This window comes from Sardina pilchardus, chromosome 4 (genome assembly GCF_963854185.1).
Source record: "Sardina pilchardus chromosome 4, fSarPil1.1, whole genome shotgun sequence".
NCBI classification, from domain to species: Eukaryota; Metazoa; Chordata; class Actinopteri; order Clupeiformes; family Clupeidae; genus Sardina; species Sardina pilchardus.
In genome coordinates this window covers 4,725,508-4,753,009 of record NC_084997.1, presented here as the reverse complement: position 1 = coordinate 4,753,009, position 27,502 = coordinate 4,725,508, and the positions used below count along the sequence as shown (strand labels likewise).

The 27,502-nt window shown below is 49.6% G+C and overlaps 1 protein-coding gene across 1 annotated transcript in view; it reads left to right on the top strand.

Annotated features, from left to right (window-relative positions):
• Positions 1-27,502, top strand: part of tns1b (tensin 1b) — a 129,324-nt gene that overhangs the window by 56,572 nt on the left and 45,250 nt on the right. Inside the window, exons 4-14 of the mRNA XM_062533604.1 lie at positions 3,774-3,812; positions 12,485-12,526; positions 17,815-17,864; positions 19,656-19,827; positions 20,274-20,324; positions 20,416-20,538; positions 22,304-22,368; positions 22,895-22,978; positions 24,741-24,853; positions 25,506-25,566; positions 27,176-27,251. Coding sequence (XP_062389588.1) covers positions 3,774-3,812; positions 12,485-12,526; positions 17,815-17,864; positions 19,656-19,827; positions 20,274-20,324; positions 20,416-20,538; positions 22,304-22,368; positions 22,895-22,978; positions 24,741-24,853; positions 25,506-25,566; positions 27,176-27,251 — 876 coding nt within the window. The remainder of the gene's footprint in view (positions 1-3,773; positions 3,813-12,484; positions 12,527-17,814; positions 17,865-19,655; positions 19,828-20,273; positions 20,325-20,415; positions 20,539-22,303; positions 22,369-22,894; positions 22,979-24,740; positions 24,854-25,505; positions 25,567-27,175; positions 27,252-27,502) is intronic.

Below are 27,502 nucleotides of genomic sequence, written 5' to 3'. Positions count from 1 at the left end.
TAGTCATGTTGCCCACGCATACATGCAATCCCTAAATGGCTCTCAGAGAGGAGTGGGGTGGGGGTGGGGGTGGGCATGGAGACTGCTGAGAAGAGCCTGCTGCAGATGCATCTGTGTTCAGGGGTACATGTGGAGGGCTAGTCAAAGTATTGCCATCTGTATGGTCTACCTCCTCACTCCAAATGTCTTTCATGTTATCGGACCAGTTACAAATGACACTAGTTACATGATACATAATCATCATGTTCTAGTATCTGTCTCTAAATGTTTACTACATAATATACCATAAATATAGCTATGGAGGTCCATTTGTAATTGTGTTGGAAATCAGTAGAGAACCAGGAGATGCAGGTAAAGTGCAGTTTGGTTCATCTGAATGAAGGATTCAACGCTGGTCCCTGGAGGTAGACGTACAGTATAGAGTGGAGAAGCATCAGGGAGCGGCTGAAGGGCCTGAGCGCTGTAAAGCACAAACAGCTCTAGCTGCTCCAGGAGTGTTATCAGCAGAGCAGGCGTGAGTGTGAGTGTGAGTGTGAGTGTGAGTGTGAGTGTGAGTGTGAGTGTGAGTGTGAGTGTGAGTGTGAGTGTGAGTGTGAGTGTGAGTGTGAGTGTGGGTGTGGGTGTGGGAGTTTCCTCTCAGCCCTCGCCCCTCTGTGCGCTCACTCCACTGGCTTCCCGTCGGCTGACCACAGGATGGGTGTCGGGGCTGTTGTTCTTCTCCGGCGCGGTCGGCCACCGCCGGACCTGCGGCCGCTCCGTCTTCAGGGTTCACCTGCCTTGCTGTCCAGATAAACATGGCCTGTGGTTGAGGGGAGGGGGGGGAGGGTGGAGTTGACCGGCGGCCAGGCCGAGCTGGGAGCACAAGTGGCGGGCGTGAGAGCGTGAGAGAGCCATGGCTGGAAGTGCCGGGGTACCCAGAGAGCTGACCACTTTAAACTCGGGGCAGAATGTCAAATATTTGATTGTGGGTGTGACTCCCACATGTCTGGGTATTTTATGGCCTCACACTGGTCAGACTTTTCTTTGGTTTCCACTTTCTCTTTTTTCATGGATGCAACCCAAGAGGAGGAGGAGGGCTGATCCTTACATACTGTCCGCAGCAGTAGGATTCATTCAGCTCCATGTCGTCCCATATGAATAGAATGTCCATCATGTTTTTAGTCCAGTGTTGTCTTCAGCTGTTGACCACTATACTTTGTGGTCACTGAGTGCATAAACAAACCAGGCCATTATTTGTGAACTTCTTACATTTTCATGCATTGGCTTGCTCGTCTTGTTTACTGGTAATGGCTCTTTTTCATTCCGCTGTTATGTTGTTGCCTCTAACCAAAACCGCTCTCTTAAAACCCACACTTTCATCGATATGGAAATTAGTTTAAGAGTGTTTACGGTGAAAACATCTCTTGCAATTGGCCATGGAGCAGTTTGTGTTATTTATATGTGTGGAGCTCCCTGGTCCTAAACTGACAAACAGCCCATGCCAGTGCTATATCCCTGATGCCCTTCATGTCGACCTCGGTATGAACACTGTCCAGGATAGCCCCGTGCTGGACATTCCTACAGGGCCAGAGAGGAGGGGTGCGTGCAGCGGAGGAGGAGGAGGTCTTGTGCAGAAAAAAGCGAGGTGCTGGAATGGTTATTGATTGCAGGTGGAGGAGCTGTCATCGGTGGCTGCTGGAGGGCCGAGCGGGGGCCAGGTGATGGAATCCTGGGCTGAGAAAGGCCAGGCCCCCGCGGCAGGAGCCCCAGCAGGAGACGCCAGGAGGAGGAGAGGGACAGGAGGGAGGAGCCACAGAGGCCTCCTGGGGCCCAGCTCAGGGCTGGGGAGGAGTGGAGGTGGTGGCGGCGGGAGTGGAGGTGGAGGTGGAGGTGGAGGTGTCCGGGGGAGTTGGGCTGAGGGGAGAGCGCTGAGAGACAGGAGGTGGAGCGGCCCGACAGGAACACCTGAGGAGTGATGAAAAGAGGGCGAATGAGGGGAGGATGAGAGGGAGGAGAGGGAGCAATGAAAGAAAGAAAGAAAGAAAGAAAGAAAGTGAAAGAGCGGAGAGGAAGAGGGAGGGAGGTGGGTGGAGACCAAGTGAAGTGCGGGTCTGGAGCATTTATTGCTGATAGCCATTTGTTGATTGCGTTTCTGGAAATAGCTATCTCACCCTGAACTATCTGTGTTGGAGCAGTGATATACTGTATGGTAATGCCATCTAGAGCTCTGGGGCGCTGCAGAGTTACATTCTCATATCATAGCTATATTTAAAGAAGCCCACGGGAACTTGGATGCAGTAAAGATGAACGTTTTCAGCTCTTTCATGTGGGACTTCATGAGCGTGCCTAGCCCTTACAGTAGCTTTTGTTCTTGAAAGGTCTCTGCAAATAAACACTGAAATGCGTCTTCTGCTTGGATTTCCCCGCCTGTTAAAGCTGGTCAACAGGAGTTCAGAGCTTCCTTTCCTTGCCTGTAAACATCCTGTTGACTGCCCATAGAGGTTGTTTACGCTCCCAATCAACATATTCAACGGTCTAAATTTGAATTGTTGTTTTTAGATGAGTTTGTTTGTTTTACATCATATTTGTGTAACTCCAGTGGCCATCAGCATGCGTGCATAATGAGCAACACAACATGCTGTCTAGAGGAAGTGGCTCCTGCAGCCCCGGCTCCTTGTTTGTGAGCAGCAGAACAGTGCAGGCCTTGTGCCTTGTGCATGTGCTGGAGGTCTGTGGAGGTCAAACAGCACCGCTAAACCCAATTTACCCTTCGGCATTAAAGTGGGGAGAAGGGAGCCGGGCTAAGTCAACAGAGCAGCCTTAAACAGTGCTTACGGCCGCATTAAACTGCCAGAGTTACGACCGTGGGCTGATCTGAGACAGACCATGGAGAATCCCGCATCACCTGCGCGAGCATTCCTTCTTCTCTCCTGCTCAGCTGTGGAGCACAAGAAATGACTCTCACATGATTGTGTCCTGACAGACTGGCTGGAATTCTGAAGTGATAATAGCCATACTTCCTCTTAAATTGTTTACCCAAAGAGACTTCCGATAACCCAAAAGTTTACACATATCTCCGGCTAAACAAGCTGTTTGTGAGGAATGAGGGATGTGTTTGTGAGGGGATATGCTGTGTTCTGTTTGGACGTGCGCAGTAAGATCAGTGAGCGAGGTATTCAGATCTGCTGGGAGCTGTTTGTCTTGATGCTGTAATTATGGCCGAGTCGCTGATTATCATCCTCCATCCTGTTTATTCACTACAGGCGTCGTTTGTTCATTGGGAAGCCGGCGATTGGTTATGGCAGCGGTCAGTGCTCTAATCCGATTATTGCAGACCTCAGCAGAACCATTGGTTCCTGTAAACCGATGCCAAATGGTCTTTAAACATCACTGACTTCACAACCTTCTTCATACCGGGGGAAAGGCTGTTTTAGACATTTATGAATATCTGTGAGGAGGTAGTTGTTGACGTTGCCTGTTTCCACTTGTTTGCCCGTATGATTGTGTCATTTGGCATTCCAGTGAGTTAGCCACCAGAGGTTGTGACTGTTTCCTGTTGAAATCTTGTTAAGTCTTTGTAAGTCCTGCCAAATACAATTGGGTTTCCTTTAGCATAGATCATATGAGAATCGCAGAGCTTCGAAAGCAATCTGCCTGTTTCATGTCATCGCAAGACAAGCTGTGTCCTTGCTCTGTGCAGTCGAGTGGGGAGTATTTGTAACCACTGTCCTCACCAGCTGTGAATCTTAGGGTCAAGGCTATGTCTTACGTTTTGTCTTTCTTTTTAATTGCAGGTTTCTACATCGTGTGTTCCTGCTACTAACTACGAACTGGTAAGAATTATGATTTTTTGTTGTTGCAGTTTTGTTTTATTTCTCCCCTGGTTCTCAGCCAAATGTAATAAATATGCAAGCTTGATTCTTTTTTGGCAACATAAACAGACTGGATTATACTACAATGTAAATTGCTCTGTAAACAAGAGCAGCTAACATTCAAGACATGCTTTCAGCAAGTTCTCATGAGCCAGTACGTGGAAGTTTAAAAAAGAAAGTTGTGCTCGGCCTCACTCTCCTTATTTGGTCTAAACCAAAGATGTACTTTGTGTCTCCAGCACTTTCCCTCCTTCAGCTTGTCCAGTGCCCAAGTTTATTTTTAACCACAGGAAGACAAAGAGAGTTTTTGAGACCATTACCTGCAAAAAAAAATCAATGCCTAAATTTGGACCTCACTCTCCTGAGTTGAGCCCTCGCATACAGAAAGTTTGCCCTTCGGAATCAAGGACGCACATTAGTTTCTGTGCTTAATTCCTCCTCTCTCGCTCTGTTTTTGTTTTAGTGAAGATAACGTGCATGCCGCAGTTTCCACACGCTGAGTGTAATCTCATACTGAGAGAAGGGAGTGTAGCTGTCAGGTTGGCTCCCAGTCACTGGGATGAGCCAGGAGATGCTACCCTCCTCAGGCTGTCGAAATCGCACCCTAATCATCTGCACTGGCCACTTAAACACGGACGAGCAGTAGATACGATAAGCCACAGAGACACCATAAATCATAACAACAGGAGATTAAAACCCCTCATTTTTTCAGGATGTAAGATGTCACGAGTTTTAAAACAAACGCATTAAAAAGGAGTTGTGCAGTGCCGGATGCCTAATGCAGGCGACCCCAGTGAGCTGTGAGAACAAACAGGGTGACTGAGAGCAGGCGATGGCCGTATCTATGGTACAGTAGGAAACTCAGGCCAGCTGTCAGAGAGGGCAAACTTCTGTAGCGGAGGCACCTGCAGGGGCCTAATGGTGCCTGTGTTTATGGCTTGTGTGCAAGTTGCAAACAATATCAAGCCCCATTCAGCTCCCCTTCAGCTCACTTTAGAGGGGAAATCCAGCCTTGACAGTGAGCTCACTTCCTGGCTTATGTAAGAGCACTTAAAAGAGCTGACTTAAATTAATGCGATGGTTTCAATGTACATAAAAGCTGACTGCTGGCAACAATATCAATGACACCTGGCCCAAAAAAGGCTGAGATGTAAAGTGAGCATTTGGCACGCTCGTGCCATAAGTATTTTTTTGTGCTGCGGTTTCAGCACCTTCTGCGTAATCCCCCCCGCCTCCTCCAGGGTCCTTGTCTTAACTACTCTGCTCACTCCCTCCACACGCGCTTCATTGACTTGTTCCCTCATCCTGAACACTCCAAACTTTCCCCTGTCTCTCTCTCTCTCTCTCTCTCTCTATCTCTCTCTCTCTCTCTCTCTCCTCTGCTGTTGAGGCCTCTCCATTAGGCTCACTTTCACAGTTCCTTCCTCACTTTACACACAGGGATGTTGAGAACATGGCGCATGAGCGGATCTGCAGGGCTTGGCTTATAGGTAAACTGTTTATATGAGACGAGGAGCCAATGTGCGAGTGGGTTAAGGAAGATCAGGGTTACGGAGAAGAAGAACTTTCCTTTGGCTATGAGCGCACTCCTCTCTCCTCTGCTCTCAGCACCATGTTTGGTAAATTCCTGTGTTCGGAGAGGCGAGCGTGTGTGCTGTGATTTACTGTTCGTAACAGATCAGGTACAGAGCGAGGTGGACTGCCAGCCATAAATTGCATCAACTAAAAACGCAAATTCAAAAAGGGAACAGCATGCCTGGTATTTGAGCTCCCTTAAAGACTTCACGCTGCCTGCACGTCAGGTAACCTTGAAGTTGTGAAGGAGTCAAATGGGCCGTCATCACTGAGTTCCTAAATGAGTGTGATGGCGGCTGGAGACCAGGCTGAGATAGAGCAGGTCTAGCCTGAGCCTGAGCCGTGGCATTTGAGTTATCAGGTGGGCACCGGGAGAGGTGCTTGAGCGGCATGGTGAGGGCATGCTGTTGTCTGGCGCACAGAGGCTGCGTGCGAGCGTGTGGCGCGTCCATGGGCCCGGACGTGTGAGGTGCACTCGTGCAGCAACAGGCAGACAGGACGCATTCCTCAGACATGCCCTCATGCCCTCACTCCCTATCTGCCAGCGCCGTTTGGAGGGCCTGGCAAACGGGAAGCAGGCGCGAAGACGTCAGACAAAAACACAGAGCAGGAATTTGCATCTCTCTCTCTCCCTCTCCCTCTCCCTCTCTCTCCCCTTCCCTCTCCCTCTCTCCCTCTCTCTCTCTCCCTCTCTCTGTCTCTTTCTCTCCCCTTCCCTCTCCCTCTCCCTCTCTCTCTCTCTCTCTCCCTCTCTCTCTCTCCCCTATCCGTCTCCCTCTCTCTCCCCTTACCTGACTCCCCCTCGTAGCCTCCCTTCTCCCGCTGACAGTTCTCAGCGACACCTGCCCTTACCTGTGGTTTTAAGAGCCCTTGGGCTCGGTCACTGCGCCAGGCGCTTACGTCACGGCGCGTACAAAAAGCGGGCGGCGCGGCGAGGGGCGCCAGTGCGTTGCTCTCTAATGACTTTTAACTGCGGGGGCAGAGAGATGGGCAAGATCGTGCCAATTAAGGGGAGGAATGTTTACAGCCTCACATGCTTCGCTGATTTACTCTCGTTACGTTCTGCGTATGAGCGCCGGCCAACTCTTCAATAACGATACGCGATTTTTATCTGCGAGGCATGATTGTCCACGTGAGTAAGCCTCTCGTTTCGGCCCGGCTGACCATGCCAGCGGAGGAGGCCCGCTGCTCTGTTAGCCGCAGTAATCAGGGTAATAGACCTGCACCCCTTATAAATGTGCCAGCGGCCTGGCATGAGCCCCCCACTAAATGCCCAGAGAGACGGCAGCCAAAGCCCAGCGGCGCTGGCACACACGCTGCTGCAGCCCGGCTAGCATCCGCACACACTGGTCACTGTGCCTGTGCCTAGAGATCTGCTGAAGTGATCTGGCTCAACTACGTGCATTTGTGTGTGTGTGTGTGTGTGTGTATGCATGTCTCCTCTGCTGGACAGCAACACGATCATCAGCTGTTGTTGTTCATGCTGAATCACTGTTGGAGTGATATAAGCCACAATAGACCATAAGAGAGAGAGAGAGAGAGAGAGTGTGTGTGTGTGTGTGTGTGTGTGTGTGTGACAGACGAGTGTGTGTGTGTGGGGGTGAGATAGAGATGGAAAGAGAGAGCAAAAGAGAGAGAGAGAGCGGAAGAAGCCCATTCCAGCCGAGTGACAGCGAGCATGCCAGTGTGGCTGTTTCCCTGGCAGGGCCATTGGTTTGTTTAGATGGAGGTCTAGAGGTCCCCAGAGAGCCACTCTCACATCGCAGAGCAGCCTTCTTACGTAACACACACACAGAGCGGAAAAGCCCTTTCGGAGGGGTCAGCTGGGGGTGGCCATCAGGGTCTGTGGTGAGAATCAGGCGGGGGGTCAGAGGTCGCCCTGGGACGTGGCCTTGTCCGTGTTCTCACAGCAGCAGCCATTCCTCCGCTAAAATACCAGCTCCGGAATTCTTTCCGCTGAAACCTCGCGGGACCCAAAGTGCCGAGCTTCCATTAGCGAAATCTAAACAGCAAGTGCCACCCATAGTCCGAGCTCCTCTGCTGTTTACATTTTTTGGCCCCCGTTGCGTTTTACAGGCGAGACTGCAGCCGGCCTGTAAAGTGCAAAAGCCAAGCAGCTGTTTCTGTGTGTTTGTGTTTGTGTGTGTGTGTGTGTATTCATTTGTAGTTGTGTGTGTGTGTGTGTGTGTGTGTGTGTGTGTGTGTGTCTCTTTGTGGTTGTGTGTGTGTGTGTGTGTGTGTGTGTGTCCATTTGTGGTTGTGTGTGTGTGTGTGTGTGTGTGTTCTTTGAATCTGAAAATGTGGGTGTGTATGTGTATGTGTGTGTGTGTCATCCATGTGAGACACATCTCCTACATCCTGTGATGATTCCGCCAGATAGCCTCCCTCCAGTCATCAACACTCTCAGGAATTTAACAGGATTTTTATTTATTGAAAGTTCTGATTGCAGCCTCGCCTGGACATTAACCAAACACCTTTAAATCAGCCAGTAAACGGGAATGAGGTGGCGTGGGAGATGAGGGAAATAGCATGCCCTTTTTAGGCGCGAACTGGAAACTCTGCGCTTGGCTGCCAAAGAACTTTGTGAACCTACTGTCTCCCGGAGCCCCACACGCATTTATCTCATTAAAGATACGATAAACCATAAGCATTAGGCAAACACAGGTGCTGTCCCATGTCTTTGTGGAGGGGATGATCAACCGATATGCTTGTTTGGAGGAAAAAGGATTCTGCGTGTGTGAAAAGAACAAACTGTACCACCTGTTGGCCAGTAGGAGGCAGTAACGTACTCACTGAGTATATCTGCTTCTGATGGTTCAGAAAAAAAAAAAACCTTCCAGTGACTTGAGTGCTGTGTTCTGTCACAGTACAGTTTAAACCCTCTTTATCTTCAAATTACTGGGCATTTCACCTGGATATGGGAATGAAACAGCTCATTCTCCATGTCATTTTCCATACATGGAGCCGAGAAACACATGCGTTGCTATTAGAATGGCCTACTCAGCCATGTGGTTTGTGGAATTTTCATTGAGACATAAATCTATAGCTCAGGGCGGTGCACGTGAAAGCCCTTAAAACCTGTTTCATTCTCTACTAAATCCACAGAGAATGGAGATATGGCTCATTTAAACGCAGGCACTTAACCTTTCTCATATTTTCAAAATCATCCACATTTGTAGTGAATACCCAGGCAGTAATATGATCGTCTCTAAACCTTCCCTGTTTCCATTCATGCTCTCCTTTTAGTGAAATGTAAAATCAACAGAAACTATAAACAGCCATGTTTCTCAATGTCAGCAGCCCAAAGCAACAAAACTCCCTAATCCCTACACGACCATAATATTGCGTTACTCCGCTACAGAATTGACAAAATGGCAAGCCGTGTCCTGTTTCGAAACACAGAGACTGATCCAGGCAAACAATAGCTGTATATTTTGGGGCTCTATAAGGAGCGGCTTGATGCCCTGGTAAGAGGGCAGGAGGAGGAGGAGGAGGAGGAGAAGGAGGAGGAGAAGGAGGAGAAGGAGGAGTTGGGGTGCCTAGCGGCCGGCACACACCCTGGCCTGGGCTCCGCTGGGCCTCCACTCCTACAGGCCGAGCTGGCGGAGTGCCCCCTGTGTCCAGCTCCAGCGCTGGTACAAGACTGCTCAGGGTGCGGTGACACCACACTACAGCCCGTCCTGATGAGCGGCACACCAGCCACCAATCACACGGCCCTACCGCCCCATAAAAGAGCTGCAGGACAAATCCCTCTTATACTCCCAGGCCCACAGGCTCTCTCCCTCTCAAAAACTCACTCATTCTCTCTCTCTTCTCCACACTCACACACACACTACAGGACAGTTTGTCTTAGACGTATGGATTTTTCTCTCCAGGCTCTGAGCTCACTGAGTGGTCGGAGTTAGGAGGCAGGGAAAAGAAAAAAAACACACACTAACACACACACACACACACACACACACACACACACACACATACACACACTCTCTCCCATGGCTTTGAAATAAGCACTGCTGCGTCTTATTTTTAGCTCCTTGTCATTTTGAAGGAGGCTCTTTGAGCTCTATTTGGGTCCTCTCACCAGGAAACTCCCTGCGTACCTTCTGTGCCGGGCGTTTTGTCCTGAGTGGGGCTAGTAATTTGGCCAGGGCCGTGTGTGTATCAGCGCAGCGGCCGCCACTCTAAGCTCACGTGATGAGTAGTGTGTAGTGAGGCGGCGGCTTTTACAGTAGCACTCTCTCTCTCTCTGTGTGTGTAACACGGGCCAGGCTCATGGGAATGCACACAGGCACCCCGGCTTCACATGCCTCAGTCCCCTATCTGTCGGCCATTTTGTCTTCTCGGTCCTTTTCTCTCACTCCAAACAGGATATAAGTGCTTTGCCGACTTTCCTCCGCTGATCCCGCAGCCCCGGCTTTCGCTGGCTGTACAGATGTGGAGGTGGACGGGGGCTCGGCAGCACAACACAACAGATGGCAGCCGCAAGCAAAAACACTGCCATAAACAGCAGGCTGAGTGACAGCATGATATGCCCTGCTGCTCGACAGGAATACAGACCTCCCACTTCAGAGAAACCACCATAGGAGCTTTGGTCCTGATCGTTCTCAAGTGCAACCAAAAGAAAAGACATTTCTGAAAGGAAAGGGTGAATACTATCATTAAAGTACAGAGCGATACTATCATTAATCCATCATGAGGTCCTGAAGATAGAGCAAGGCAGAGAAGGAGAGAAGAAACGATAGAACGTGGGAGACATGCGAGGGAAGAAGAGAAAGGAGGTTTTTGTAAGGTGTGGGGTGAGTGGGACTGCATACCCAGCCTGGGTACTCATACTGGGAGGAGAGGAGGTGGGGGTGGGGGTGGGGGTGGGGGCAGGGGGGGTGAAGGCCTCCCACAAGTACAATCCTCCAGCCTGGAATGACCTCACACCCTGCACCAGCCAAGCCTCAAGCTCCACACCGCACTCACACACGGCTCTCAGCCGACGGGGAGCGCTGCACAACGTGTTGTTTGGAGAAGAAAATATCCATGAAATTCAGGCTTATCAACAGTATAGATTCGCACATGTTGGTTTAGAGTGCAGTCGGGATAGCAGGATTTGTGTTCTCTTCGGCGACATTCCATGGAGTGAGTCCTAGCCCTCAGACATGGCAGCCATCCATGCTTTATTGCCTTATGACCGAGTCCGCAGCCGAGACTGAGCTGTGGCCGTGTGACTGTTGCTCAAACTCGCGCTACTCCTTCTGCTCCCACCATCTAAATCAAGTAGCACCAGCCCCTTCCAGGGTCACGCAGTCGTCTCCCAGGAGCCTAAACTGGGTTGGAGGGCGGCCGCTGCTGCTGTTGTTGTTGCTGGCTGGACAGGGTGAGGTGCTCCGTGGTCAGTCCACCCCCTGTCTGCCTGGTGAGGGGGGAGCGGGGAGAAGGCCGTGCCAAGCCCTGGCTCCCTCCGAGTGGCTGTGGAGCGGATGAGCCCCTGGTTAGTGGTCGGGAGGCCAGATTCAGGGGGAGCTGCTAAATGCTCCATGGCTAGGCTATAATTTCCTTCCCGCTTTAATATGCTTTGACACACACATACACAGGCACACACAGACATGCACACACCGAGAACATTTATATTGCAATATTCTTGGCAGTTTTTCTTCTCCCCAAATGCTTGGTAAAAATCTCCGAATATCTGTAGCGCTCTGTTTTTTTCTCAAAGGAAGTACTTATAGGAGCCATTATGGGTTAGCGATATTCTACAATTCACATGACATCACTGACCACTCAGACCCCAAAGCGGCAATATACTGTTGCATGAAAATAGCTGCAAAATTGCCTGAGTTTGAGTTAGCGCTGTCATTTATATCATGCCCTGGCCATGTCGGGGTTTTGGGGTTGAGTGGCTTATTAGCCCGTTAGCCATCACATCCACCCTCCCTCCTCCATAGTTACCTGGTGGGCACTTTAGCCATCGCATCCACCCCTCCCTCTTCCATAGTTACCTGGTGGGCACTTTAGACAGCGTGCGTCACAAAAAAGATGGCGAGAAAACAAAATGGATGTTGAGGTCCAGGACCAGGACCTATCCGTCGTGGCAATCTTCCCTGCCTTGTCTCCCCCCTCCCGGGGCAATGTTCTCTCTCTCTCTGCTCATCTTGACACCCTATCTCCCTTTATTACAAACACTCTGAGGCTAGCCAGGCCCACAATGGCTCATGACATCATGGATTCCTGGAGGTCTGACTTCTCATAAATAAATAACTTTTTTCTCTCTCGGCGCTCTCCTCTCCTCTGATGGAGCACTGCGTGTTTGGAGCGCCATGACTGTATATGGTGCTGTTGGGGAAGAAGGGTGGACTCTCTCTCTCTCTCTCTCCCTTTCTCTCCCTTTCTCTCTTCCTCTCTCCCTCGTTCCCCAACTCTTTACCTAATGTAGGAGATGAGACTCCCTTTTGTAAATATTTGCCCAGGCTGTTTACTGATGCTCCTACGCATGCAGCCCATCCCAGACGTGCTCTGCTCCTCAGCAGGCTGTAATGACCACACTAGCTGCCCCGGGCTATATTTACAAGCCCTCGCCTCTCCGCGCCGCGCCTCGTCACGTCACTGCGCCGCTCATGTGGAAGTGCACGTGGAGTGGGTCGGTGTTGCAAACATCGGCGCTGACGCTGCGCTACTTTTTTTTATACCGATGCCAACTTCTCCAATCCTCCCTAATCTCATTATGCCCCACTTTTCCGGCAAGAAAGTCACAAAGCTGGCACAGTTCTGATCACGCTGGAGCACATTTCCTGTGATCATACTTGAAAAGGGAAGAGAAAAAAAAGCTGGAGGCAGATTTGGAAATATATGGGATTATGAACATTGTATTTGGCTGTGTATATTTGTAAAGGTGTGAGGGTCCAGCAGAAAAAAACATCCATTTATTCTTCATTACAATGAACTGTGTTGATCTGTTGAGTGTCATAAAGCACAAAGATTTGTTCTCCCTCTCTCTGTCCCTGTCCATGTCTCCCTCACGTTTGCTCTCACCTGGCCATATTTGTCTCATCTCATCTTTTCTCTCTCCACAGGCTCCCAGCAACGACATCCCCCTGAAGCATGTAGAGACTACGGTGAGCTGCTACTCTCTCTCTTCCCCCTCCTCTGAGCCAGGAGGATAGAGCTGATATACTGTAGCTGCCTCTGTGCACAAGCAACAGCTCCAGCAGAAAAGGCCCATTATGAGCATGAGGGCCCACTGGCAGTGCCCTCCCACTCCAGCAGGGCACATGACACCTGATCCTAATCCTGTGGGGGGGGGGGGGGGGGGGGGAGAAGAAGGGTAGGGGATGTTAGCCACGACTGGGCACCCTGCTGAAACAATCATATAATTACGCGTCAGTGGAGTGGACCCCCAGAACAAACATCATGACATGTCTCAGGCTTTGCCCCCATGCCCACAACCGCCGTAACCCCCTGCCCCTACTGCAGCCCTCTCCTCCTCCCCCGTTCTGCTGCCCGGGCGAAACACAAGCACCCCTGCCCGACCGCAGCTGTGTATGAGTAACAGTCGACTTTTGCGTTGATCCAAGGAAACGGCAGACACTGTTATGCAGGATTCCATATGAGTTTGCATCACTTTCAGAGGGCCCAGGGGGACAGTGTGGGGGGAAGGCTTAGTGAGCCATTGTGTGTGTGTGTGTGTGTGTGTGTGTGTGTGCACATGTGTGCGTGTGTGTGCGTGTGTGTGTGTGTGTGTGTGTGTGTGTGTGTGTGTGTCTTGGTCATGAGCATGCTGGAGTTTATCATCGCTGAGTTTTACTGCCCCACCGCTAGTGCAAGGGTTGCACAAGAGTATGTAAAGGGAAGGTTGTGTCCTTGCTCCATCCATATGGATGCAGTTAGCGCGTGCACTTGCCTTGTTTGTTTTCCATTGTGTTTGCGTGTAACATATACAAGTGTGCAGAGCGCTTTAAATTAAATTTTGCCTGTCAGGTTGTGCAGAGTTGGCGCTGGAGAGGAGAGATTCCCTGCTGCTCAGAATGGGACTGCAGCGCTCATCCCCTGCATAGCGCACATAGGAGTCATGAGCGGCCCTCGCCTGGTTTTTATTTAGTTTGGAGAAAGGAAGTATCATATTGCAGCTAGGAGTTATGGCCCAGAGTTTAGATGCAGCCCATGTTTAAGAGGAAAAAATATAGTGTTCTGTGTGTGTATGCGCATATGTGTATAAGTGTGTGTGTGTGTGTGTGTGTGTGCGTGTATAAGTGTGTGTGTATGTGTGTGACTCCGAGACGCAGCGTGATACCAGTGCTAGAAGGTCTCCTGAGTGAAACAAAGCAAAATGACTTATGCCTTGACCTCTAATCTTCCCCTTTAAATGGGCTCCATGGTTGTGTGAGTGAGATCTGACGCGGGAACTGGATGAGATCAGTGGGATTTAACCAAGCAACATTAAACACGGAATGCCAGTGGTCTAAGCTGTGGTTGCGCTGATTGAATTATTGCAGACTGATTACTCCAGACCTACTTGTATTCTTATATTTTCAAGCCAAAACAATCTGAGACTGTTGCTGCTCAAAATAGCAATATCTTGAGCTTATCATTCATCATCATGCGTTATTGTTGGCATGATTCATGTATCTGAACCAGACAGAGAGAATAAGGAGAGAGAGAGAGAGAGAAAGAGAAAGAGAAAGAGTATGTGTCTCTCATTTTGTGTGTGTGTGTGTGTGTGTGTGTGAGAGAGAGAGAGAGAGAGAGAGTATGTGTGTGTGTGTGTGTGTGTGTGTGTGTGTGTGTGTGTGTTATGACACACAGCCTCATGTTTAGCCCCAGTGTGTGCCCTGTATCCAATAATGAGGAGGGCAAGGGCAGCAGCTGAAGCATCACAGGACAGTGTTTGCCTGTGGCATTTTCATGGGCATTACATTGTGGTTCTACTGACGTGCTCGATTCATGATAGCAAACCTCAGATCGCTTTATCCTGTGACCTTAAGTGCAATGCCCACTTTGTTTTCTCCCCTCTCCCCTCTTTGTCTCTGCTTCACCAAATGTGGTCCATTTCCAAACATGATATTTTTAACAGAGTTTTGCTTCAAGCTCCTGAGGTTCACATTTCATTGCCTGTATCTTCAGAACATGTAGTTCTTTCTTTTTTACAAACTGTCGAAAGAGTGTACAGAATGGAGCCCACTTCAGATATGCTAAATGTGTAGCAATCTGTGTTGAGGTGCTTGTCACTCTGTGAAAGCTTCATCAGAAGTCCTCCCCAAGGTCTCCTCCTACAGCTGCCCAGACACTATCTCCCTCACAGGCTCCTCAAAGCTCCTCTAACCTCCAGGGCACCTCCACCTCACATGGGCCCCACACATGAAACACAATGTCATATGGACCTTATTGGGGGATTGAGCTAAAGTCCAGGGCTTAATCCCAATGCCCAATATGCCCTAAATGAGATTGCTGGTGGAGATGATCAAGAGCTTTCCAGTCAGGAGAGGGGTTAATGTGCCAGATGGATGATTCCATCCCCAGCGCCGCAGTCAGCTGAGCAGTGTTTGACCCCCGTGAGGCACCACGGGGCAGTGGGGAGAACAGATCCAAACAAATGTGGATGCCAGGATGGGGAAAGGAGGGAGAGAGAGAGAGAGAGAGAGAGAGAGAGAGAGAGGAGGGAGGGTGAGGGAAGGAGGGAGGAAGTTGAGAGAAGTTTGGGTGGAGAGGGGAAGACAGCAAGAAAGAGGGGAAAAGACAACAAGAGACAGAGAGAGAGAGAGAGAGGGAGAGAGTGAGTAATACACCCAGGGAGAGAGTCAGACGTACGGCACAGGGAGGGAGGAGGGGAGGGAGGGAGGGAGGGAGGGAGGAGAGAGGTTAGGAAGGAGGGAGGTCGGGTGAGAGAGAGAAAAAGAGAGAGAGAAAGGGAGGGAGAAAAACAAGGGAGCGAGAGAGAGTAGAAGAAAAAGAAGTGGAGTCCAGTGTAGATCGACGCCAGGCATGTGGCATCCTGTAAGCGGCTCAAGCCCAAAATAGAGCCCTTTTTCTGCCCTGGGAAAGCGAGGGAGAGCTCGGCTATAGGGGACATGGAGCGGGAGAGAAAGCGCTCGTTCCGAGCCTTGAGTCCCAGCGGCTCCATACGGAGGCGTCTCTCCTCCATCCGGACAGCCTGGAGGTGGAGCACAGGGTACCTGTTCAAGGTAGGCTCCCGCGGGGTCGTCCGAAACGGACCCGATCGCCCCCGATTGGCCAGCGTTTATTTTTCTTTTCTTTCTTTACCTTTTCCTCTGTGCTCTTGCCTCTTATTCCGTCTCTTTCGGCTCGTTGTGGAACTTTGGGTTTCTTTCGTGTTCTCAGATCTCCACCCCCCCCCCCCCCCGCTGCACCCCTACCACCACCCCCCACCTCCCCCACCGCCGCCTTCTCTGTGTTCACTGTTCTCTCCCTCTGATGGTTAATTTGTTGGGCCTGCTCGTAAGCGGGGCCTCCAGCTGGTTTTGATCATGAAACAGCAGAAAGCCCCCACCCCCACCCCTGAACCCCCCTCCCTCCCCTCCAGCCCCCCCCCCCCCTCCTCCTCCTCCTCCACCTCCTCTATTGGCAGGCGTTTGGGGGGTCGTAATTGTGGGCTGTGGAGGCGAGCGTGTGCTGGGTGCCTTGTGGCGGGGCGCAGCGCGACACGCCGGGAGCACAGGAAGGCAGGCGGGGGGTTTGGGGAGAACACGCTAGTTTATGTTGGACAGAGGAAGTAGCGCTGAACTGGGGAGAGGGCTCCTTGTGTGATGGGTTTTAATACCACCGTCTCATACGAGGCCATCTTGATGATCTCACTCCAGATTTACAGCCACCATATACTTTATGGCTTCTTCACTGAGTGTGTCTCTAGGCATCTGTTTTGACTGTATGTCTTCATTTTTAGAGCTAAACTCACATTATTTAATGGCGCGGGCTCTCAGCTCATAGCAAGACATGATCGCAGCACTGGTGCTGCCTCAGCAGTGTTTACGTCCATTTATAGTCTGTTAATAGGATGTTTGAGCGGGCTAACTGTACATTATTTCTCAATTTTGGGCTCTGGATCATAACATCACAAACAGAGATTCCATTTTCAGAAGTTGTTTGAAAGAGATGAGGTGAGAAGAGTTTCAATGGTTTGAATTTGGCAGATGGCTACTTTTGCACAAAAAAGATCACAGAATATATTTTTTTGGTATAGTTCACAAAAGCTCTCTGTCCACTTATATCAGCAACGGCTGGAGTGTTGTAATTACATGGTGGCCTCTTTGTTGTCTTTAAAAGCATTGTTTTGCTGTAGTTTCCCTGGTCAGTCCTGGGCACAGTCTGTCATTTGGCTGTTGACTGGAGTGCTTTTTCTACTCCTGAGGTTTCTGGAGCCTCTCTAAAGGACATCTCTTGTGTGAGCAAAAAGGGCTAGCCTGCATGCCTTTTCAAGCTTCGACTTGACAAGTTTAGCATTTCTGGAAGTGATTTTTCCAGCCTCTCTTGAATTAGTGAAGCGGCTCTCTGAAACACATCAGGTCCGCGCTGCGAAAGCTCTCTGTCTTTGGGCGAGTCTGTCCTCCACTTCTTTGGACGCTCGCTCCGCCATATTGAAGTGTTTAACATGAAATACAGATATAACATCACACACACAAACACACACACACACACACACACTCACTGAGTGTCTTTAATCTACGCCGGCCCATTTATATACATGACACATTAAAAGAGGGGAGCCGTAGGAGAGGGATGGGCATTGTCAAAACACACAGCATCTGTGGGCCCTAATGAAAGGAGCCGGGCGGGCCGTGGGCTTCACTGCGGTGGCTAACCAGAGGTTTGGACGGATCAGAGGAGACAGGGCAGCATGGCCCAGGGAAATGAGAGACGAAAGGGACATCAGAGCATCCCTCCAACCCCACCACACACACACACACGCACACACACACGTGACCACCCTGAGATAAGGAGGTCCTCCTGTACTGTTGATATTTGAGGGGCACCGTGACAGGAATGGAGCAGTAGAAATGCCAGAGTGTCACTTCAGTGAGGTCAGGGGCTTGATGTCAGATGACATGATCTCATTTAACTCTGATAACACAAATCCACTCATACTGTATGTGTCTGGGAAATGTCCTGTGAGTCACTGCCCTGTGGTCAGCTGTTGTATATCTTATCACTGTGTCATGGCTGATGTAGAGGCCAGAGGATTTCCAGTCATATGAACATAGAAAAGCACCTCAATGGGAACACTAGCTTCATCAACCCCACAACCATCATCATGGCACCAAGAAGCACAGGATATGTAATGTCTTCATTGTCCTATTGAGGCTTTCACACAGTATATCTCAACTTCTCAACTATCTGTGTATTTACTGTTTCAAAATACTTGCTAAGTTGTTTTGTTTGTTGTTTTTCTCAGGGCTCGACAAAGTCCTCCAAGAGCATGGAGTCCCGGCGTAGACCATCAAGGTGAGGCCATTATGGGTTATGTTTAGCTTGAATGTCTCTTTGTTAATTTCACGAATGAAATCTGAAATGTTAAAGAGAGCCATTTAAATGTTCCTGTGAATATAAGAAGGGAAGGCCTCATTTGTGAAGGTCAGACGAGTATGAATAGCGCATGGATCACTGGGACAGCTGTAGTCCTACTTCCTGTACAGTACAGAGAGGCTTGTGTTTCCAATAGGTTTCTCCACCAGGTCTCTATTGGAACATAATTGGATGATTTTGACGGTTAAAAAGAAGTGGCTTAAAAAGAACATTTGACCTTTTTGTCCAAGCCGAATTGTATCACACAGGCGTCAGTTTGACCTGATATTTTGGATTCAACTGAATTGTTGGTCTGTGTTACATGTAAATAAGATAGAGTCCTGAAAGTAAGCCAAATCAAGACTAAAAAATCTCTTCATGGCCTTTTCATTAGACTTAACAGGCTAAGTGGACACAAAGCCATGAATGCAGGCAACTCAAAAGTGGTTTTGTTTTGTTTAGTTTTTGCTGTTGACATGGCAATGTTGTTTGTCGTCCTTTATCTAAGTGCTGCATGCGAACGCGATAGCTTTGATTCAGTGCCCCCCTCGTACTCCTGCCAAGAGAAACATTAGCACTTGGGTGTGGATCACTGGTGACTAATGTACGGTCACCCGTTCTGCATGCCTTTAGTAATGACATATGGAACTGTATGGCTCACCCCATGAGTGCGGGAACTAGACACCCAATACAGCCGGCCCAGCAATGCCTCAACCAGCAGACTCCAAAGCCATCAAACACGCTAATGAAACAGGACAAAAGGAGGACCACTATTGCAGCTCACTGTGTTTGGACTGCTCCTGCCTGCCAAATGCTGATTTTCACCAAGAACTCCCATAATAATTGGTGGAATTTATTATGCGAACGTATTGCGCAACAGAGAGCAACTCTATGGAGAGAGCGAGAGCACATTGTTTATTGTAGTGGTCAAAAGCACATGTTTCACGCATGTGTTTGTTGAAACGGGGCGCGATGCGTTCAGCGCTGAGGCACAATTGCCTGTGGAGAGATATACACAACTTATTGGAACCGATATGCAAAGCGGGGCTATCAACTGATGCCTGATGAGAAACACATTTTGCGGGAGCATGCGGACGCTTCTGGAGGTGGACCAGAGCTCTAGACTATTCCACCCCTCAAGCAGCCACAGCACCAGCTCACAGGCACACACACACACACACACACACACACACACACACACACACACACACAAAAGCACACACAAAAGCACACACACACACACACACACACACACACACACACACACACACACACACACACACACACAGACCAGTGTCCATTAGACTGCACACTCCATCTCCAGTGATGGCAGATTTACGCATGATGGGCTTCTTAAAAAATGTTGCTTCTGTCTAGTCTTTAGCAAGCCAAGTGGAACTAAAAGAAACACGAGGTGCTTTGAACGCCCTGTGTACCACTGAAATGGGGAGTCCAAATATCACGTGAAAGAACGCTCATGATTTGTTATTTCACGTCCCCTGAAGCATGTAAAAACAATATAAGGTTTAGCACAAACAGTTCTTCAACAAGCACATAAACAAGCAAGGGCATTTCACATGTGTGGGAAGGTGTTCTGCCTCCCCCTATGTGTGTGTGCCTCACACTGCTTTAACTGCTCTTGAACTCCTGCTCTCTCTCTCTCTCTCTCTCTCTCTCTCTCTCTCTCTCTCTCTCTCTCTCTCTCTCTCTCTCTCTCTCTCTCGTCCGCAGGAGCCTCAGTCTGCTCCAGGCCATGGAGGAGAACTATGAGGTGGACCTGGTGTACATCACGGAGCGCATCATCTCCGTGTCCTTCCCCAGCAGCGTGGAGGAGGAGAGCTACAGCGCCAACCTCAAGGAGGTGGCCACCATGCTCCGCTCCAAACACGGCGACCACTACCTGGTGAGTCCAGGGGCTGCCCAGCTGCGCTCGGTTACGTGCATGCTTGCCATTGGAGATGTATAGAGGTCACCCACTCATATTGACGTGGTTTGCATGTGAATGCTTGGCGTTGGAGATGTACAGTATAGAGGTCACCCACTCATATTGAGGTGGTTTCCATGTGAATGCTTGGCGTTGGAGATGTACAGTATAGAGGTCATGCACTCATATTTAGGTGGTTTCCTTGTGAATGCTTGGCGCTGGTGGTGAGTGGTGTTTTGATGTGTAAAGATCACCCTCTGATATTGAGGTGGTTTCCATGTGAATGCCTGGCGTTGGTGATGAGTGGTGTTGTGAATGCCTACCGTTGGTGATGAGTGGTGTTGTGAATGCTTGGCGTTGGTGATGAGTGGTGTTTTCGTGTGTAATTAGATCACCCTCTCATGTTGAGGTACTTTTGTTTGCAGCTCTTCAACCTCAGTGAGAAACGCTATGACATCACCAGACTGAATCCCAAAGTAAGTGTCCCATTCCATTGGCCTTCCGCTCGGTTTAGCTTCTGTGTCCCAGACCAGCTCCATCTGACTGTGTGGCTCCATGTGCCTACAGGTGCTTGACTTTGGTTGGCCAGACCACCATGCCCCTGCCCTGGACAAGATCTGCAGCATCTGCAAGGCCATGGACACTTGGCTGAACGCTGACAGCCACAATGTAGTGGTTCTGCACAACAAGGTAAAGAGTCATGCGGTCTGAACAAGTCTTCTGAATCATGTCTATCACAGCACGGCTTCATTAATTAGAGAAGAGCTACACATTCACACATCAATCTGTCTGTTTGGTTTAGTCAGTGACCTCTGACAAAGAAGTTCATTTCAACTAAACAACAGAATATCTTTGTTTTCTGCTGTCCTTTTTTTCCCCTTATCTATAACATAGCCCACATTGTTTGTCCAGTGTCCAGTCTTTATAATGATTTCCCTCCTATATTAGTGAACTGTGTTGAGTCAGTAGATGGCGTTGTCAGTCTGTGGTCTGTAACTGCTCTGCTGAGGTCTGAGCTAGAGTGAGTGACCACTGCCCCCTGCTTTTAGCTGCTGTTAGCCATCCGGTCAGTTCCAGAGCGCTCTGCAGCTTAGAGTCTTTAGATGCTCTACTCTCTGTAGATGCAAATGCTTCAGCTGGTATAGTTTTCCCTCTACAGGCAGTGGTGCATGCATGGTGCAACTGAGTAATGCAACTGTCTTTAGTAACACTTTATTCTTAGTTTCATGCAGTTTGTTACTTGTGTATATATTGTCTCCGTGACAACATTGGTGGACGTTTCCCTAAAGTAGACTTCCCCATGTGAGACTGGCAGCTTTAGCTGTGTCCGTGACCACGTCTTTACATTCTACCATCCACCTACACATCAGAGGCACGATGAGAGACGAAACATTCGGAGGTCTTGGCTGTTTCCTCAAGAATGCCTGGAGCAGTATCGTGTGGGCACATGTGTGTTGACATTGCTAATGACAGGAATTCCAGGCCCAAAAGACAAATGGTTGAAAAACAGGGCCTCACACTCTGCCATGCCCATTTCTCAGCCTCCTTCCCAGCATTGTGTGAGGTGTCAGCGGCCACCCCAGCGCGCGCCTAGCCCATGCTAACAGCACCGCAGCGCCAGCTGGACAGAGCAGGGTTGAGACGTGCATTAAAGGCTGCCGCTGGCCCTTGCTTTTGGGATCTGTTCTCCATGCCCCCCCCCACCCCTGTCAATAGTCAGTGTATCTCTCCCATGGAAAAACACTGATTGATATGCCAGTGGATGGCTTCTCTTGCAAAACAAATAAATAGCTTGTAGGAAAACAAGGCCTCTCAAATAAGAGAGAGAAAAAAAGAAAAACGACCAGGAAGCAGTAAACAGAACATTGTCATGGCAACCACTGTTGCTTCTTTGCTTTGGCAGAAAGCGGAGTGGATGACTAAGCGGTGGGACTGGATATTCAGTCGGAGGGCTGTATTGGATTACACACACACTAACTTCTACAACTGTAGACGCGCATACACACACACACACACACACACACACACACACACACACACACACTTCTACAACTGTAGACGCGCATACACACACACACACACACACACACACACACTAACTTGCACACCACATCACAATAAACTAAAGCAGAGAAACTGTGTGTGAGGGCATATGAGGAGACGCACCTTTAAAAAGTACCCAGCAGAGAAGTGTTTTGGCTTGGACCGTTTGTTATGTAACATTTATTTGGAACAGTGCGTCATGTAAGAAATGCAGCCCGAGGGCTGATTTCTCTATAGGCAATGAACTGCCACTAAAACTCCTATCAAACACGGTTATGGTTAGCAGACGCTTTTATCCAAAGTGACTTACAACATCATGATAACAATAAACAACACGCTAACATTGGAGGAGTATGTACAGTATTAACATGCCCACAGGTGATCAAGTCTCTTTGTCCCTCTCTTTTCTCAGGGAAATCGGGGGAGAACTGGCGTGGTGGTGGCAGCCTACATGCACTACAGCAACATATCAGCGAGGTGAGACTGTACTGCTCATGTGAGCCGCACTGTCTGTGATTATTGAGTTAGACGCTGTGTTGTGGAGTGTTCATGGGATGGGCCCTAATCCTCTCCTCCGTCATGAGACATGCGGCACGTTGGGCTGCACGTGAGGGGAAGAGGGAGAGGAAGTGAGTGGGTGGGTGGAGGGGTCAGAGGGGGACTCCAGCAGCCCCTGCCAAAAGCACAGGGAAAAAAAGGTCCCTATGCGTCTCGAGATTCTGATTTGAAAAATTCATCGAATTAACTTGTGCAGCAGTCATGTTTCCTATCTGGCTCAGCGTGCAAAGACAAGCAAGATGTTTCAGAAGCTCGGCGCTCAATTAGATCTCATTTACTGAAACATTACAGTCCAAAGCAAATAGCACAATAAAAGGTATTGGGCGTGAACACTCCAAGGCAAATAAACAGTGATGCCAAGGAGAACAGAGCGAGGAGATAAAGTCGAGATATATAAGGTCTTCAAAGGTCCAGAAGCTGACAAAATGTTTCTTTTGGAATGTAGCGCTGACCAGGCCCTGGACAGGTTTGCCATGAAGAGGTTTTATGAAGATAAAGTGCTTCCTGTTGGCCAGCCCTCCCAGAAAAGGTCAGTCTCTCTCCACTTCCTCCCGGCAGCTTACCTTTCCTCCCCAGGTCCATATTAGGTGCGTTTACAAGCCAACTCTCCACATTCCACAAGAGAAGAGCATGTCAGTCCTGCAAGACACTGTTGCTATATTACTGTGGCCTGTTGATTTCATTATTCCACTGTTCTCCATCCATGCACTCGTGACATCTGCGCATAGCGTTCCATAACAATACAATCAGAGTTGGGTTTCATAACATCTACAGGATCATACAGAGTGTTCTCGTAAGGTCACATGGGATGTCTGTCTGATCATCTTACTCTGTCTGGTGTACACAAAAGTCACATTTAATCCGTCTGTTATTCCAACACAGAATGCTTTTGACTAGAACTGTGCCAAAAGGAGTGACCTCAGTGGAGACCATTCATACTGTACATTACATGCTAGCTTAAGCATCAGGCTGTTGAGCTGATGATTTAAATGAATTTCTTCTTTGGTCTTTTGCACTAATTTTTTGCTAATATTGAGATGAAGCAAAAAGGACCAATATACTGTAGGCCAATAAATGACCAAAACAGACGAGGTGACCCGCAGGCTGACTCCAGGTGTCCTCCCAGCAGACTGGGCCTGGCCCTGTGCACATGCTGTGGATGGCCAGTGTGCTTGGTGCTCGGAGACGTCTTCTCAGGCCTCTCCCCCGGAGACCAGGCGTCCATGTTGGAGTGCTTAGGCCTCCGCTGCTGCTATTTCCTGACGGAGATATAATTAGGCTGCAGCCAGGCCCCGGCAGTCTGCAGTTATTATGGGAGGCATGCACGCCAGTGACGTGCCAAACCAGTATCTTAAAGCCGCTGCGCCCTGCACAGACCCACTCACACATCCCAGCAGGAGCTCACAGACTTTCCACCCTCTGCAAATCACATTTTTATACCAATATTATTTACAGTGATACACGACTTTATGCACATGCATGTTAAGCGCTGGTGGAGAAATGGCTGACATTAGCTGAAATAATAGTGTCGTAATACTTCAGCGATGCACGCACACACACACACACACACACACACACACACCGTCTTCATTTTTCATCAATGTGCATTATGTAATCACTGTGCACTACCCTTGTCCAGCATTTAAAGTTGACATAAGAGGTGGTCAGGCACTCAAGCCTAATTAAAATAAGCTCTCACTCGCTCAGCTGTAGTCTCCATAGCCTTTCCCAAATACACACAGTAATGGGCTTCTGTTGATGGAGCAGCCCCATCACGATGAGCGTGTTCAGCAGGGAAACAGAGGCCCCGTGGGCCTGGACTTCCTGATCCCACACTGGTGGGGGCCACGGAGAGGGTGCTCAGTGCACCATGGGAGAACAGCCCTGGGCGTGTGGCCAGAGAGACATTTGCTTTGTGGTCACTGTCAGTCTCAGAGGAAAAGAAGCTTCAGATGTGATGTGGCAGGAGGTTTTTTTTTCATGTTTATAACAGACAGAGGCCTCAAAGTGCTTCCTGTCTCAGAACCTTTAGGTGGCCTCCTCCCCAGCAGCTCTCTCACTGACGGCCTGAAGACTGGGGCCTCTGACCCAAGTGCTAGTCGCTTCACTGTTCACTCGTTTGTTCTAATGAGATGTCTTGACAAACGTCTGGGCCTGTAGATTTGTCAGTCTGCCAGCTCTTTCTTTCTGTCTGAACTTCTCTCTCTCTCTCTCTCTCTCTCTCTCTCTCTCTCTCTCTGTGTCTTTCTCTCTCTCACTGCTATTTTCTTGTTCTGTGCATCTCTCGCCAGGTATGTGCAGTATTTCAGTGGGCTGTTGTCAGGACATATCAAGATCAACAACAAGCCCTTGTTCCTGCATCATGTCATCATGCATGGCATCCCCAACTTTGAGTCCAAAGGAGGTGAGGTCATCTCTTGCTCTATCTCCATATCCCTCTTTAGTTCCCCTTTCGTTTCGTTCACCCCCACCCCCCTGTTTCTTTTATCTTGCATTAACATGTCTTTTTTGATGAATTGGTATTTCACGGCACCTCTTTAAGGCTTGTCTGGGCAACTAGACCAGCCTCCTAACGCACAGACACCCACCCACCTACCCACCCACACACATACCCACACACACACACACACACACACACACACACACACACACACACACACACACACACACACACACACACACACCCACACCCACACACATTCTCATCTCCTACGCCTCACTGTAAAGCTAAAGGGTTGACAGAGCCTGGATGGGTACCCAGTGCGGTGTTCCACACGCCTGAGCACTTGAGGAGGGACCACACAGGAGTGCTGAGGTCTCTGGGCCAGGAGACGCTCTGCCTTGTCTGTCAGGGTCTGTGTCTTTGTCTGCGTGTTTGTTTGTTGTTGAACGCAGTAGTGTTAAAGACAGGCTGCGGAGGGCTTGTCCCTGGCCAGGCTCCCAGCAGCCTTTTGGGGTGGACCACCCTCCTCTCCCTCTCGCCCGTCGCCTGGCGCTCTCCGTCAACACTAACCTCTTGTTTTTCTTCCCCTTGTGTTTCTCTGATGGCTTTTCAGGTTGCCGCCCTTTCCTCAAGATCTACCAAGCCATGCAGCCGGTCTACACATCTGGGATCTAGTACGTTTTTTTCTCTCTCCCTCCCTCTTTCTCTCTCCCTCGCTCCCTCCCTCCCTGGTTCTCCATCTGCCTTGCTAACTTTCCCTCATTTGCACCATGTTGGCCCGCTGCCCAGTGCGACAGGCGCGGAATGCTCCAATGACAAACTCTCTCATACACTGAGAAAGCCCTGCCCAGTCCCCCTCCCCACATACACTTTCACTCTTTAACCCATACAGACACGCACACACACACACACACACACACACACACACACACACACACACACACACACACACACACACACACACACACACATTGTTGGAAGAGGAAGGGCGGGTGTATCACACGCTCTCACACAGCAGTCCATGTGCAGTGGAGGGGGGCGGGCAGACTCTATGTGTTGTTATTGTATGTGTTGTGATTGAAACTGTACTCAGTTCCATCGTGCTGTGATTTACTGTGGTGCAGTTGGTGCTGGTGACAGGGTTTCATAGGGAACTACAGATGCTGTCATCCCCAGAACATGCAGTAACATGCCAGAAGAACACCTGGATCAGCACCCCCTATTTTCACGCACCATCATCCGACACACAGACACCCCCACCCTGCCCCTATAGCTGGCCATGGGCATACAGTAGGTGGAGCATGGTGGGGTTGTGGGGTGGCGGGGAAGTGGGGGTGTTCGGTAGGGGGGAGGTTTCCTCCCAGATGGTGCCCACGCTGAGGGCACTCAGGGTGGCATGGCTGTGGTGGGCTTCTCCCATAAGATCCGCTGTTAAAACATTAAGAGCTTAATGTCTCCAGAGGGAGGCCCAGGCGGTGTTTTTCCCTGTCAGAGAAGGTCTGGGGCTCGCACACTTTCCACCACTTTCTCATTTGAAGGGGGAATATGTGCAGTATTGCACATACTTGTGCAAGGTTATGGCTCATGTCTCATTCTATTATCGCCATGGTGCGAGTGTGTCTACGTATGTGCGTGTGTGTGTGTGTGCGCGTGTGCGTGTGTGTCTGAATCTGTGAGCACATTTTATGTGAGTGTGTAAGTGTGTTTGGGTGGGAGAATTTACCGTAAGACCTTGTTATGGGATTAGGCAATGATTATATCCACCTGTGAGGGAGCACCAGAAACTTCAGACATTTTTTACGGTCCGCACTGGAAGCCCAGGCCCCAGGCCTTACCACGCCATCCGTCTACCTCACACAGCACTGCTCACCAAACACCAACAGAGCCCACACTAGATTAGGAGAGAAACAGAGGGAGGGAGAGAAAGGGGGGATGAGAGCAGAGAAACAGAGAGATGAATGACAGGCCAGACGGCCTCATCCCCTCTTCCACAGGCCCTTCATCACACATTCTCTGGTTCTCTCTCTCACACTTTGATCACTGGCCTCCATTAGCAGTGCCCAAGTGTCCACACTAATAGCATCAAGAGCCCCAGTCATCCTCCCCACCAGCCTGTCTCATCTCCAGCACTCTAGCTGTCCTAATGGGCCAATCACACACCTCATAGATCACTGGGGGCGGGACATCAGACCACCTGTGAAGCCCTGTGTTGATGTGTACACTTGGGCCTGATGGGGCCAGCTAGTGTGTCTCTAACAGCTGTCCTGTGTCCTGTGTTCACAGTAACGTGCAGGGAGACGGCCAGACCAGCATCTGCATCACCATTGAGCCTGGCCTGCTGCTCAAAGGGGACATTCTGGTAAGAGGACTTCACCTTGTCGTTGCTCACGTGCAGTGCAATGCCCGTGAGAGGAGTCATGCACTATAGCTGATTGCAAGTTGAATACATGTTTCAGTATACACAGTGTCACATACCTTTACAGGTGTGGTTGAGAATTATTTGCTGACCAATTAGGAACAGGAATTCCATCATTGTGTTTATCCTTAGGGTATGTGTGTGTATATACTGTATGTGTGTGTGTGTGTGTGTGTGTGTGTGTGTGTCCTTAA